The sequence below is a fragment of the Neomonachus schauinslandi genome, chromosome 6 (genome assembly GCF_002201575.2).
Source record: "Neomonachus schauinslandi chromosome 6, ASM220157v2, whole genome shotgun sequence".
Taxonomy (NCBI): Eukaryota; Metazoa; Chordata; class Mammalia; order Carnivora; family Phocidae; genus Neomonachus; species Neomonachus schauinslandi.
Window position 1 is genome coordinate 86245522 of NC_058408.1, and position 14453 is coordinate 86259974.

Consider the following 14453-nt stretch of genomic DNA (forward strand, 5'->3'; position numbering starts at 1 on the left):
ACTAAGTGCTATGGAGAAATTCTTTTTCTTTTTTTTTTTTTTTCTTTCCTGTTCTCAGGGGACAGAGGTAAGGGAGGGAATAAATTATCTTTTAAAGAAGCCTCACTATTCAGCACCTCGGTTACCTTGGAACAGATGGTCTGCCCTAGACAGGCAGCCCATCTAGGGACTGGAGAAGCCCCTTAGCCTGTTCACGGCTTCCTTCTCTCCTAGCAGGGAGGCAGACTGGGGCCAGTCCCCTCCTTTTCCTTGACTTCAATGTTCTCACCTTTTAATGAGTGTTTCTCAAAGTGTGCTCCATGAGGGATTCTATGAAAAGTTAGTTTCAGGTCAAGTAAGTTTGGGAAACAGTGAATTTGGGCCACGTTTCTTTCTGCAAAGTCACACATAGGCTCCTCACGGCTCTGGAATGCTGAGCCTAGCAGAACGTGCTCGGACTGTTTTCCTTAGCATCTCTCAAACCTGAGAGCACGGAGCCCTGTCCCCACCTGTCCCCACTGGCAGCTCCTCGCAGGGAGCTCTGCAGAGCATTCTCTGGGAAGGGCCCCACACCGCCCCTGAGGGTCAATCCCAACCTTCCATGATGCTGTCCCTCCACAGCTGGTGCCTTCGAGGCGCCAACGGGCACTCAGCGTCACCTGCACATCAGGGCAGAATTCGGGGCCAAAAGGTCCCAGGAAGGAGCTCATGCACCCTGTCTTTCATGCATTCAGATATGCATCACGCCCACAGCGAGGCTCACGTGAAGGAATGGCACCAACCCGCCCCCACTCGTGGGCAAGATTCTAGATGCTTCTTGGAAGCAGGTGTTGAAGAGATGTTGGAAGGGTTGCAGATACCGAGTGAAAGCTCACGTACGAATGTTTCTACAACCTTCTTGCTATTGTGTGCTTAATTATTTTAAAGCAGACTTTACACTGAATTCCAGGAAAACTAATTCAGCTGTGCAAACAACAGAGCTGGCTGCCACTTTGTTCTTCTGTTGCATTTCAATGATCTGAATTTGTAAAATAAAGTTCATAAATATTTAAGAATTGCTTTTTTGAGCTGCCACTCTTAAAAAGAGCATTAATTTTCCCATTTTCTGTGTGTCTGCTGAGGCTCCGCCAGAAACCAGATAAGAAACCATACTCGTTCAGAGCATGGGACCCTATTTGCAGTTAGGAAACGTTATTTACCCTCTCATTTCTCACCCATGTGGCACACCACTCAAAACAGCATCGCTTTCCATCAGCTGGGACGGGACTTACTCATGGAACATCTGCACCAGTAGGCACGAGCCCTGGCTTCCCGCCGCCTCCAGACCCACGCTCGCCAGCATAGTGGCCAAACTATGCACCTGCTGAGTCAAGTGAATGAACACCTGACACCCTCAGTCACACTAGCTACATTCTGAGTGCTCTGTGGCCACATGGGGTCGGTGAGAACTGGACTGCATGGTGCCGATCTGGAACATTTTGGCCGCAGGCTGGTCCACGGAGGAACGTGGTCCCTGGTGCGTGGGTGAAGGTACACCACGTGGTCACACTGCCGTTCCTGCACTGGTGTGGCCTCCCCTGCTAGAAAACCCTCACTGTGCAGTTGCTCGTTTAGAATCACCCACCTCAGGAGCTTTCACAAACCCCAGTGCTCTGCGGCCCCAGGCTGATGAAAGCAGGCTTTCTGGGCAGGGGACCTGGCATCAGAATTTCCGGAGAGCTCTCAGGGCGATTCCAGCACAAAACTACGGGGGGAGGGCTCAGAGACGGTAGAACGTTGCTCACTGGGCAGGCAGGGCCGGGTCCTCCTGGCCAGGACCCCTGAGCATGCAGCGGCTGGCCCAGGGGGCACTCAGCAGACATCTGCGGGGAGGAGAGCAAGCTCTCCCCGCCCCAGTGTGAGAACAGCAACGGTCTCCCAACAGCAAAAGGGAAAAGAGAGGGAACAGAGTGCTCTGCACTGGCCATGCTGAACGCTCTCGCCAACAGCCCCAAGCCCAGCACAGGGACAGCCCAAGCCTGGCGGGGTCGCGGCCCAGCACGGTCACCTGTGCGCACAGCTGGGAGCAGCTGCCTCTGGGGGGCATCTGACACCGTCCCAATCTCCTCCTCCCCCCAGAATGGCATCCTGAGAGCAGCTCATCATCAACGAGCTCCCGTGCCTATAACCATGGTGACTACAACCAGGACACCTTTGAGACAAAAAGGGGGTGCTATGAAAAACTGCAGGGGAGACAGGTGGAAAGCAGTGATGCACTGGGCAGGCCAGGATGCTCAGCCTCCCCGCGGGCTTGTAGAGCAGGGCTCGTGGGCTCAGAGACCAGCTTGCAGGCAGGATCCGGGGATCCAGAGCCACGGCCACCAGCCCTCATGGTGGGGGCAGGGGGCGGGGGCACGACTACCCAGGCCATGGCAGCCTGCTGCCTGGCGGCCACCGGCTTTATTACCAGCTGTGCAGTACAAGGTGCCATCCATCCCCAAGGCCATGCTGAGTGCACAAGAGCCACGCACAGAGCCCGGGACAGAAGCGGGTGCCTGAGACCGGAGAGGGCAGGGTGTGGAGCACCGAGAAATCCTTCACTAACAGCCGCCGTACGTATGTACTTTTCAAATGCACAGAGTCAGACTTCTCACTGCCCGGTAGAGCTGCTAAAATATGAAGGACTGACCCTCTAACAGTCACTGAATCATCAGAACGTTGTAAATGTGACTGAGGGAAATCCCGGTCATTAAATGGGGGAGGGCGGTGAGGCCAACTTGGAATCAGACAAAGTCTAACAATACAGAAGGTAGATAACTCGGGGCCACGTCTCCTCTGAACTGTAACATGCAGACCGAAGGCGAGCTTGACCCTTCACCAAGCTCCACGTGCAGCAGCCAATTTCTGAATTTCTGCCACCAAGACCAAAAGCACCCTGGGGCTTACTAGACCCCGAAGCACCTCCTTTCTGACGCAGATTAAACTGAGCTCCCGGAGACTCATTAGATGCACTGCGTTTCCTGTCTTCCCAAAGCCTCACTTTTTGGAAGGCAACGCTTAAGTATTTTCATTCTGGCTTGGCCACAAACAGATAAAAACCGCCGCCTCTCCCTGCGCCCTCAGACTCCCTACCTCACACTGAAGGCCCAGACCCCTTCACGCTTCGTCCCTGCACGGTTCCCTGCAGTCAGCCCTGCACCACACGGCCCCGCGTCACCACCGCTGTGTGCATCGCTGGGGGACAGAACCACACCCACACGGTCCCCAGCAGGAAGTGGGGCCACAGTGAATTTCAGTGCGTCAGACCAAAGGCCTGACAAGGACACAGAGACACTCCTGACAGGCACGGCGCCCTCCCTCCCTCCTGTCCGCACCCAACAAACTCGGCTGGACTTGAATCTTCCCTCCTCCTCTCCTTCTTCCCTCCCTCCTTATAGCTCCTCCTTCCAGCCAACTCCTCACATCTAGGGACCCACCTATCATAGGTTAAAATACTCAGAATCCACAAGTCAGGCTACACCCTGAGGCCGGCTGTGTGTGCTCACCCAAATCTCCTAGCCTCTCCCTGGGGCGCATGCACAGGAGCCAGGGGCTGTGCTCCGAGGACAGAGGTGAGACCCTGGGGGCCCGGGTGCGGCATGCACGCCCTGGCCGCTGCCTGAAACTGGCTCTCCCTCCCTTGTCTAATTTAGGATGTCCATACCGGTCCAAGCAACTGCTAAGATGACATCACCAAGTGAAGAGAGGAGGCAAAGCATTCGGGGATTGCAGTCTGCCTAGATACTCCCTGGGGGGGACTCAGAACCAACTTTACAGGAAAACAGGTGCCCTCTTTTAAAAATAGTTCTATTTAAAGAAGGTTCTGGGATTCAATAAATCTGGGATACACTGAGTTAACCCCCCACGCCCACACTTAAACTGTAGGTCCTCTGAGACCTTGACATATTTTCAAGGAGATAAGAGCACCTAGCATTACCCAAACTCTTTTGTGCACAAAGCCCATATTTTACAAATATCTATTATTTTCTTATGGGAAAACTGCTTTCTAGAACATTGTCCTCTGGAACACATAGGCCATGGGTTAGGCCTAACAGGCCTTCACTTCTCTGTCTTGTTTTCAATGAGGACAGAAGTTCGGGGTGGGGGTGTGTGTTATGCTTCCAAGACAAGTTGTATGTGTATATGTGTGTCAGACTGAAGCTAGTAATTATTAATATTTTCTATCTAAGCCAGTGTTATCTAATAGGCAGGGACCAATAATGACTTTGGTAGCAGCGACAGGGTCTGTGCCTATTAAGCTGGGACCCAGGCAGGTGTTTATCAGCATGCTTGGAGATCAGACTCAGAGGCAGACACAGAACAGGTGCTTTGGGGACGAGCACACGCCAAAGGGACGACAGGGGTGGCAGGAAGACGAGGAGGAGGAGGAGGAAGAGGAGGAGATGAAGGCCACCAGCCCTGTAGGCCTGCCTTGACAGAGGGATGCTGGATGTCAGTGTTAACCACTGCGCCCCTCGCTGTGGTAGCAGAGCCTGGCCCGAGGCTGACGGCAGGCTCCACGCGTCTGTCCAGATCTGGGACATCCCACCTGAGCCTGTAGCTGCCTGCTAGCGGGTGACCAGCTGGGGCCAGGTGCTACCTCAGACATCCCGGGTCACAGGAGAAAGGCAGCAGCCAGGACTTGTAAGCTCAGGGCCCCCTCCGTGTTCTCTCTGGGCCTCCAGGGGCTCAAGCCCACCCCCTCACATACCTGGTTCCCCCCTGCATTGTGACACTCATAGACTCCAACGACACCATCAGCAAAATGTCCCAAAGTGTCCAGGCAGTTGGTTCCCTGCTGCAAGGCCCCAAAAGCTATATCCTGGTGGTCAGGGACCCTGGAAAGCAAGAGGAGAATCATCTGCTTAATTCTGCAGGCCCCCCGGCTCCCGCCCCCTTGCTCGATGATTCCGTGTCCGGCAGCAGGAACCACGAGAGGAAGGCCCCACACCCCGGTCCCTACCGCTCCTCCCACAGGCGGCCCGCGTCAGCCGGGCGGCATCTCTCGCACGTCCTGGATTTCTAACCCTAAGTGAAGATTTCAGGTTGGAGAAGCATTCTTTCCCTATCTGGAAAATGTTTCTGGAAAGGAAAAGCTCCTATATTCTTCAGTGTTGGCCTGTTGGAAGTTCTTTAGAAGAGCAATTCCTGAGGTCAGATCCTGTTGCCTTGAGCTTCCCAGCAGACTTAGGATCTGAGCTTTATCTAGTAGAGGGGGGAACTTGAGTGGCTCTGTCAGGCGGCCTGCCACCAACAGAAACAGGGCACAGTGGGCGGGGGCCACATGCCTCAGGCCTGGACCTGAGTCTGCGCCCGGCCGGGCCCTGTACTGGCTGTGTCATCTCTCGGACACCCCCCCCAAGCCTCAGCGCCCCCTTCCGCACAGCGCCTGTAAAGCAGCACTGTCGCACGTATCCCACACAACGTTTCACCGTGAGCACGGGCAGCCCAGTGCCTGGCGCAGGAGGTGCCCAGCGAACGGCAGCGATTACTACACACACAGCACAAGTACTGGGTCGGGGTCTCCCTGGCCGGGCTCGGGTGGGGGCAGGCAGATTCGCCTGCTGCCGTGGTGCTCGATGCTCTGGATATGGTCTTATGTGGCACAGGCCCGATGTCACCCCACATCATGGGCGTCCTCACGGTGAAGCTGCATTTAATGTCACTCTGTCTGGCATCATTACCTAGCAAATCACAGACAACTGTGACGGCAAAAGCAAAGTGGGCACCATTATGGGGCCATGAGGCCCTGGTGAGAAGCACCGCATTGGCGGGGAGAGAGACAATGCCCAGGGGCCTCCCCCGGGTGACCAACTCTGCTCGCAGGCCCCAGCGAAAGCCGTCTGTCACACAGGGGCCAGAGGGAGGAGAACGTCTGCTCTCCCTGCTCCTTGGGGCGGGGGCACCATGTCGTACACCACTTCTCGGGCACAGGAAACAGTTCCAGGGGCTGATGGCTGTGAAGAGCAGCGCTGGGGCAAAGCCGCATTCTCTAACTCTCAAACAAATCTCTGGGACAAGGGCTCTGAAGGAGCTGTTAGCCCAAAGGGTAATGGTGGGGACTCCCGCATTCACGGCCCGTGTTGGGGGTGTGTGACCCGCTGGGAAATGCCCGGGCGACATGCAGAATAAGGAATGTGCCGCATTAAAGCAAAACGGTCTGGCAATCCCTTTACGAAGATGAAGTTCGGATGGGTCCCGAAACCCACAGCCCTGCAGGCCCTCTGATGAGGGTCTCAAGTGCTCCCTTAGGACGCAGAGATCCCATTAATTTAAGATGGAACAGCGGGTGTCGAGAGCAGATGCAGAAGAGTACTTCTGCCATCAGCAAGTCTCCTGGAGGGAAGCAGGGGAGTGGCGTAGCGGATTTACTGTTCCATCTGTGCCCAGGTCGGCACTGACCTCAGCTCTGGACGCTCACTCACAAGGGCAAGACGAGCGAGGAGGGCGAGGCCCTCGGAGCCAGAACAGGGAGGCCGGGCAGACGCACCCATTGGGCAGGGAGGGCCCAGAGAGCACACCGGGGTGGTTGGGGGGAGCTGGGCGCTGCTCCTCGGGCGGCTTACAGAGCCCATGAGACAACAGCCCTTGTCACTTAGCCCCTGTCCTCTCACCAACAGGGCATGACTAAATGAGGCGCCACCTGGGACCGTTCCCGCCTCTGTGGGGAATGGGAAGGTCACGCAGCAGGAGGCCACCATTCAGGGAGCGTGTTCTCAGGGGTGCTTAGGGACAGCTGTGGGGTGAGCCCCAGCTCCCAGCCTCTCGCCAGGGGCACAACCTTCACTTGTCACTTTTCGGGGCCTCCCCGCCTCTCTGACATCCGCGGCTCCTAAGCCCTTACAAAGCGAGACCCTGAGCCCTAGCGGCTTACCTTAGTTCTGGGTAGACATTTTCCAGGTACCACTTGAAAGGCTTGCAGCTAAGTTTCTTCCTGAGCTCCAATCGGCTCTGAATACTGGAGGAGAGGGAAATAAGATTCCTTTACCAATTTTAAGAATGGACAAGCTCCCTACATCAAATCTGGAAAGCTGCTGCTGAGAAGAGGATTGAGGCAGGTGGTGGAGCTTGGACTGTCCACACTCCTGTCCCTGTGGCCCTGGCCCCCCTCCCACACGCCTCCTGCCTTGGGTCCTCGCCCGGCCTTGAGCAGAGGCCCCTGCTTTGGCACCTGGGCGACAGTTCCCGACTCTGGCAGCAGAATGGTTCGTGGGGTGCGGGATGACCACAGGCTCTCCCCACCCCCCGGGATCCCAAGTAAAGCAGCATGAGAGGGCTCAAGTGACACTTACTTTCCATAAGGAACGTTTCTGGCAGAAGGCACTGCTGCGTAATAGAAATTTTTGTATTCATCCATCCAGACCTCTGCTGCCCGGCGGGTGTTACTAGAAACAAAATAAATCTCCTTGAGCTGTGATTTGCTTCCTTTCCATCAGCATCACTCCGTGTGCACTTGTCTGCTTGGAGGGATACTTAGGAAGGTCCTCCAAGGTGGGCCGGCAGCTGGGGCAGGGATGCAGAGCAGGCCATCTCCCCGCTCGGCACCCAGGCCCAGATTTGCAGGTAGCGGGCATTCAGCGGGTGCTTACTGAACCAACAGAACTCGCCTTCTCATCTTTCACAGAAACAGATTGTCAAAGAGCAAAAGTCAGAGTTAGAACTGCAGCACGGGCAGGTCCCAGGAGGAAGAGACTGGAGCTGGACCAGCAAGAAGGACGCGGAGTGTCACCGCGGTAACCTGCATTATGTACGCACAGGAGGCTGGCATGGAAGAGTACAACCAAGAAGTCCTTGGCCTCTATGGTCCTTCTCATCATTGCTGTCACATTACTAGATAGCTCTGGGGAAAAGTTACAAATAGATAAGAATTACTATTAAAAAGACTTTATTCCCTGCAGACCTGAGCTGAGAGAGTGTCCTGTTTGGACAAGAAGAGTGATGGGAAGGGGAGAGAAGCCTTCTGCCCCACATCTGGGGCTCCGACTGACCACACTGTGCTAGAGGGACCCACATAGAGCGGCCTTTTCTGCCAGGCAAGAAAACCACATGCTCCAATCTCAAAACCATGATGCGTGATCATTTAAGGCCACTGCAACAAGCTACTTCTGCATATACGGCCGGTGTGCAAGGCTCCCACGTGCGTGGGCGTCAGCACCTGACCCTGCCCACATTGTTCTCACACACGTATGAAGCAGCATTCATACCGTGAATGGAACCTGGACTCGGTTCCAAAGTAGACTCACTCCTCCTTGAGAACCCATATGGAAGACATTATGTTCTTCCAAAATAAATACATTAGGGAGGCAATGTTCACCTTTGAAAAGAATTCCTTTTCTCTACCAGAAAGGTCTCTTTTAAACGGTGAGCCTTTCAAATTACCTGAGCTACGATTATTAAAATAATTTCTACTCGGGGCATCTATCTTTCACAGTGATGTATAGCCCTTTTTTTCTCTTCGTGCAATAGAAGATGAACTGTTGTAAATGCCATTTACGAGACAGGCAGGACCATATGAATGAACACACCCCCTCCTCTGATCCGGCAGTTCCCACTTCTAGAACTTTACCTCAAGGAGAATATATAGCTGAAGATATGCTCACTTCAGCATTACTTATAATGGTAAAAAAAAAAATTTTAGAAACCCTATGACCATCGACAGGGAAATGATGAAATAGATGGATGACTCTGCAGTCACTGAAAATCCTGGTGGACACTTGACCTGCTGCCGTGGAACGATGTCCCCCTGGCTGGTTGTTGGGTGAGAGACCAGGGCACGGGAGGTCTGTGTGTGCAGGGAGGAGAAGGGAGGAGGAGGGATGGGAGGGGGGTGAGAGATGGGCCCGCCACATTATAAGACTGCTCTCTTTGGTAATGAGATTGAGGATATTTTTTACTCTCGCCCTGTAAGAAATACGTATGTACAGCCATGTGCATCTAAAGATTTGAAGTGCCTGGGATGCTGGAACATAAGCATTATTTCTCAGACGAGCCATTAAATACTCTTACTGGGATTTTGGAGGCTTCCAAAGTGGCTCATGCCTCAATTTACGCCCAATCCCTAACCTGCTGTGTGACTTCAGTGCTCTGGGACTTGGACTGCTCATCAGTAAGATGAAAAGGATTGGATTCAAGCATCTCCTAGGTCCCTTTTAGCCCTAATGGCTTCAAGGTTTTGTGAATTCCAATCACACAGTGGTTTTGAATCACTTAAGTCATTAAGTAATTAAGTTATTTCTTAATTCCTAAATGCAATGCAACACCTTTCTACTTACTCGAGAAAGATATGTACGCAGCCTCAACGAGTCGGCTCCATATGCTACTCAGTGCTAGTTTCAGTTCATTCATTCCAACGTTTATTGGGTACCTGCTATATGCCAAACAGTCCTCTTGGTGCTATGACTACCTTGGCCCCCAGAAGGGTCCACTTTGATTTATCTGGCTTCTCCTCGCTTGCGCTTCCCCTCCGCCCACCCGTATACTCAGGGCAAAGCAGCTCTACCAGGAAGCAGGCAGCAGAGAGGAAGTGTGATTCGCATGGGCCAGCTCTGCTGCTTGGCGGTAGTGACAGAAGAAAGTTCTGTAAGAAACTAACTTTAAACCATTGGTTTCCTCTATTTAATTTCAATCGTATTAGTAAAGTCTTGCCATTAACTCTACACCTAAAACCATTTTAAATATCCATCTAAGGATCTACCCCACGGCCACACTGCTATTCTGATTGGGACCTTCCCCGCCCCCAGGGGAAACTCTAATTAACATACCACTCAAGCACACACACAACGCCCTCCAGTCTCTGCAGGGGTTTGTGGGAAGCTAACTGGAAATGCAGTGAAAAACATACCACCTGGATCACTCTCAAAATGGTCTTAAGGGATGTGGCTGCCATCACCAGGGACAGGAAGTAAGAATTTGCAGGTGGGTCACATCGTCTTACCCTTTCAGTGCAGGTGCCCACGTGCACACCCGGGGGTGGTAAAACAACGTGAAGACCCCACTGGGGCTACTTGCTCCATTCATTCATTCATTCACTCATTCATTCATCATTAACTTACTCACTGACAGACTAACCTACACAAATGAGATCAGCCTCCACACCCTGTTCTGTTGCCCATTTTAGAATCTGTACCTAATGGACAAATTCCGGCGACCTCAGACACTAGCTGCCCCTATGGATCTAGATTAAAAAGATCAATGTGTGGTGACGACATGGAGTCTGGAGCCCAACTGCCCAAGTGGCAACCCAGCTCTGGCACTTTCCGGCTGCGTGAACTTGGACTGAGGGACTGAAACTTTTTGTGCCTTGGTTTCCTTTATAGCACTTCATTCATAAGGTTTTATGAGAATGATGTAAGCTAGGATTTGTCAAGTACTCAGAACAGCCAGACGCACACAAAACACTATATAAGTGTTAGCTATTTGTGAAGTCCCAAATTTTTGAGTCATGAAATACTTACACCTTAATGCCACAGATAAGAGAAAATCAGAGAGAACTTGGAACTGGAAAGGGATCTCAGAAATAATGTAATTCTACCTCCTTATCTTTTAGCTGAGTCCATGGAGGCAGAGGGCCGCAGAACCTCACAGAAGGCCAGCAGATCTCTGCTGCCCCAAATATGGAAAGCCTGGGTCTGTCTTCTCTCCAGGCCTCTAATGTTCAGGCTCCTGGGCCACAGAACAAGAGTGAGGAAGTTTCCCTTCTAAAGAAGAGTGCTTTTAAAAAAACAAAGCGTATAAAGCAATGTTCTGTGCATGTTAACAGATTCTTAGAATTCTGAGGGCCTGCCATGTGCTGGTAGTGACCAATGGCTTTGATTTGGGTATTTGATATGTCTACCCAGGAGGTTTTGGGGAGGAATCTCGTGTTGTCCCTGGGAAAAAACGTATCAATCACTGTTCGATTTTGTAGAGCTCACTGGATAAGAACATATTTTTGTTTCTAATAAAAAGCAGTAATGAAGTTAGACAACATTCGAGAAAGGACAGGCTTTTGAAAGAAGATAATTTGGTCAGAAGTTACTTGCTATTTGGCTTCATTTAAGTTTCCCAGAACCCAGAGTCTCTATGCTAAAACTAACTTCTATGTAATACATGTGTATTGTGCGATCTGTACTTTGAATCAAGGTTTTAAAATGCTATACAAGAGATAAGCTAGTCATTCTTCCCAACTCATTTCCACCATCTCTCAAGTGCTCCTAGATTGGTGGGGGCAGCAGGTCAGCAAAGTTGTAGGACCGAAGGCCAAGGACTTGCTCTTAATTCCTGGCTCTCGGTCCCCGGCCACTGCCAGGCCACGGTCAATGCTGCCTGCCGGAAGGTGGCTGGAGCCTGGTGCCCCTGGGTCCAGTCCACCTCCTCTCAGCCCTGGGCCACTGCAACAGCTCTTACAAGTGTCCCCGTCCCTGCTCCTGGAGAGGAGGGGAGGGACACCTGCACCATCATTTCCTCCTGGTGTCACCTCGCTCTCTAAAGCTTAAAACAGAGAAGTCAGGTAACTGCTCAAAGGTCAGGCGCCTACAGCGGCTTCCCCCTGGCCTCAAAACAACCTCCAGTTTCCCACAACCCACAGGGGGGCTTGGCTGGGGCCGGTCTAGCCCCCCACGCTATCTACTGTCCCCTCATTCTCTAGGCTCCAGTCCCACCTGGGGTCCTCCTGCTCTGAAGTCACACTGACCTTGGCACCGAGGACCTGCTCGTCCTGCAGGGAGTCCACAGCTCCTAACTCCCACCTCTCGGGGGTCCCCTGGCTGCACGACACCCTGCCAACCTCTCCCCCTGTTCCTCTCATGCTCAACCACGTGACCCCATTTTATCTGTTTCATGGCATTTATCAGTGGTTGTGATCATCTTATTTAGCTATTCGAATACTGGGCTGACTACTCCCACCTCCCGGAGGCCAGGCGGGCTGGCTTGTATGCTGTTTTATCTTTAGCATCGAAAAGAATTCCCTAGAAAAAACCGTGGGCCCACGACTGGTAATTTGCCTATTTTCTTCGGAAAGCTCTTCATTTGGCATCTTTATGTTGCTAAAATGTATCTATTATCTATCACAGATCCTATCTACATGCCGTGTGGATTTCCTGGCTTGAATTCAGTACGGCTTAACTTACACACTGTTCACACATTGTTCCTTGGATGGTAATACATACAAAAAAAAACAAGCTCCTCTTCTCTACAATCATGTTTCCTCATGCATTTCTGGGGTTACAGTTGTATGAGCTTTCCCACGTGTACAGATCGGTGTGATGACCAACACATCAGGATGCAGCAAGGCACCCTCAGCCCGGCCACCACGCCGGCTGCCCCTCTGTGGTCACTCCCCCCACCGGCCCTGTCCGCCCTCCATCGTTGTAGCTGCGTCTTTCTGAGACTGTCCTAGAAGTGGGATTGTAGAGGATGCGACTTTTCACTCAGCACACTGCCCTCCAGAGGCATTCGCATTGCTGTGCGTATGGGTGATCCTTGTCAATGGCATGTGGTGTCCCAACGAAGGACACCTGTTTCCATGCAGCCCCAGGTTAAGTGCCGTCTGGGTGGTGGTCCCCAATGGCCTTGTCATGACCACTTACCGGGCAAAGACCGTGCCACTGCCACCTGGGAAAGTGTAGGGGTGCTGCTTCCGGAACACGTGTCCCACGCGGCTGCAGGGGACGATCTCCAGGCTGCCACCACACTGCCACACGCGGAACGAGATCTCTGAGACGAGGAACGAGACAGGGTGATGCACAGAGTGTACCAACGCCCACCCACCACCATCCCATCGAAGGGCTCTCATGCCCTCAACGGCCGAAGGAGATGGGGATAAGGAACCTGCCTCCCTCCAGAACATGGTCCTGAACTTTCTACAGTGGAGACATCCGACACACCCTGGGTCTCCCGGCCCCATGGCACGATCCGCAAAGTAGGTGCAGGCGGATGTGGTAATCAGCTTGACTCTAGTGAGTATCTCACAAAGTACACATATGGCCAATCATCAAGTCGTGTACCTTAAATGTATACAATTTCAAATTGTCAACAGGACCTCAATAAAGTTGGAGACACACAAAAAAATCGAACAAAAGTTCACACTCGGGTTCACTAGGAGGGTGTCTCCACAACAGTGTTGTTTTACAGAGATGTAAAGTGACGTAGACAAAAAAGAAGAAAAATCTCAAACACATTACCTATGCTGGGACATGTGCGATCTTAGATTTTAGCACAGATCTGAATTATGGAAGCCAATGAGATCTATGTTACCAAATCCCATGTTTTCATTAAACAATTCTATTCCAAATTCAAGAGAGAGAGACCACATGGAAATAGTTTTCAGATTCAGATGAGACACCTCGAGACAAATGTGAATCTTTGGTCTATCCTGAATATAAAGGACCCTGGGGAATAAGACCACGCATGTCCATATAGCATCATAGTATCGACCAGTGAAATGCTCAAACTGAATACTTCACTAGCTGGTTTGTGACCACGGGGTATGACATTTGCACTTGCTTAGTATCAACACTGTTAGAAAAGGCATCTCTGAAGGTGCATAAACATCAAAAGGCATGAAATGCCCACACAATGAAACTTTGATCTTAACTACAACAGGCCACTGTATATGCTGTCTTCCTCTAAAACTTACTTTCTGTGCACTGAGCACTACTATGCACCTGGGCTTTCTCCACCCAAGAGAAAAAATGCTTTTCTTAAACTTCAAAATTTACCCTTATTCATAACTACATTATTAGCAGGCTTCAAGTCACCTGGGAAGTTCACAGGTGCCTCTTGGACTATGGTAGTGACCAAAGACGCTTCAGTAACTCACAGATCCCTCAAAGCTGGCCACGGAGTTCACCAGCAGCCAGTCACCAGTGGTTCCCCTGCTTGGACACAGAATCGACCTAAGGAGTAACGAGATGCTCAGGGCTGGCACTGCTCAGGCCAACGTCAACACACACACTGCCCTGAGCATCTGTACTCGGGCAAAGCTCGGCACGTGGCTGGCCCATTTGGAACAGCCCGGTACCGTCTGACCAGGCACCTGTCCTCACCACCAACCATCCGAGTGCCTGCAGCAGACGTTGTGGTTGGTATAAAAGGGCACTTCCTCAACATCAAGAACACAGTGAGGAGGCAAGACAGAATCCCCAGAATTAGCCATCACTGCTGCAAGTATAGAAGGATCAGAAGTCAGGTGGGATTACCGCAGACCCCGAGTGAGGTGCTGGGGAAATCCTCCAGACAAGGCCTCGTCTGTGACAGCAGGAGCCCAGACTGCACAGCTGAAGGTGCATAACTCCCACTCGGACAGAACAGCAGGAGCTCCTAGGACTGGGGCGGGCAAGCTGAAGTATAGGAAACACCCCACTGGCTGGAAATGAGTGATGCACACAGCTGTTACAGGCCTTTCGTAACCAATTCCCTCACAGCCTTGAGAAATGCAAGGTCATGACCACCCAAGCCTCTGCAATGAAGGGCTTCTG

General features: G+C 52.1%; 1 protein-coding gene across 1 annotated transcript in view; it reads right to left on the reverse strand.

Moving 5' to 3' along the window:
- Nucleotides 1-14453, reverse strand: part of GALNT2 (polypeptide N-acetylgalactosaminyltransferase 2) — a 183489-nt gene that overhangs the window by 8177 nt on the left and 160859 nt on the right. Inside the window, exons 11-14 of the mRNA XM_021696126.1 lie at nucleotides 12564-12690; nucleotides 7290-7382; nucleotides 6872-6955; nucleotides 4709-4835 (exon numbers count right to left, since the gene is read on the reverse strand). Of these exons, the coding sequence (XP_021551801.1) occupies nucleotides 4709-4835; nucleotides 6872-6955; nucleotides 7290-7382; nucleotides 12564-12690 (431 nt within the window). The remainder of the gene's footprint in view (nucleotides 1-4708; nucleotides 4836-6871; nucleotides 6956-7289; nucleotides 7383-12563; nucleotides 12691-14453) is intronic.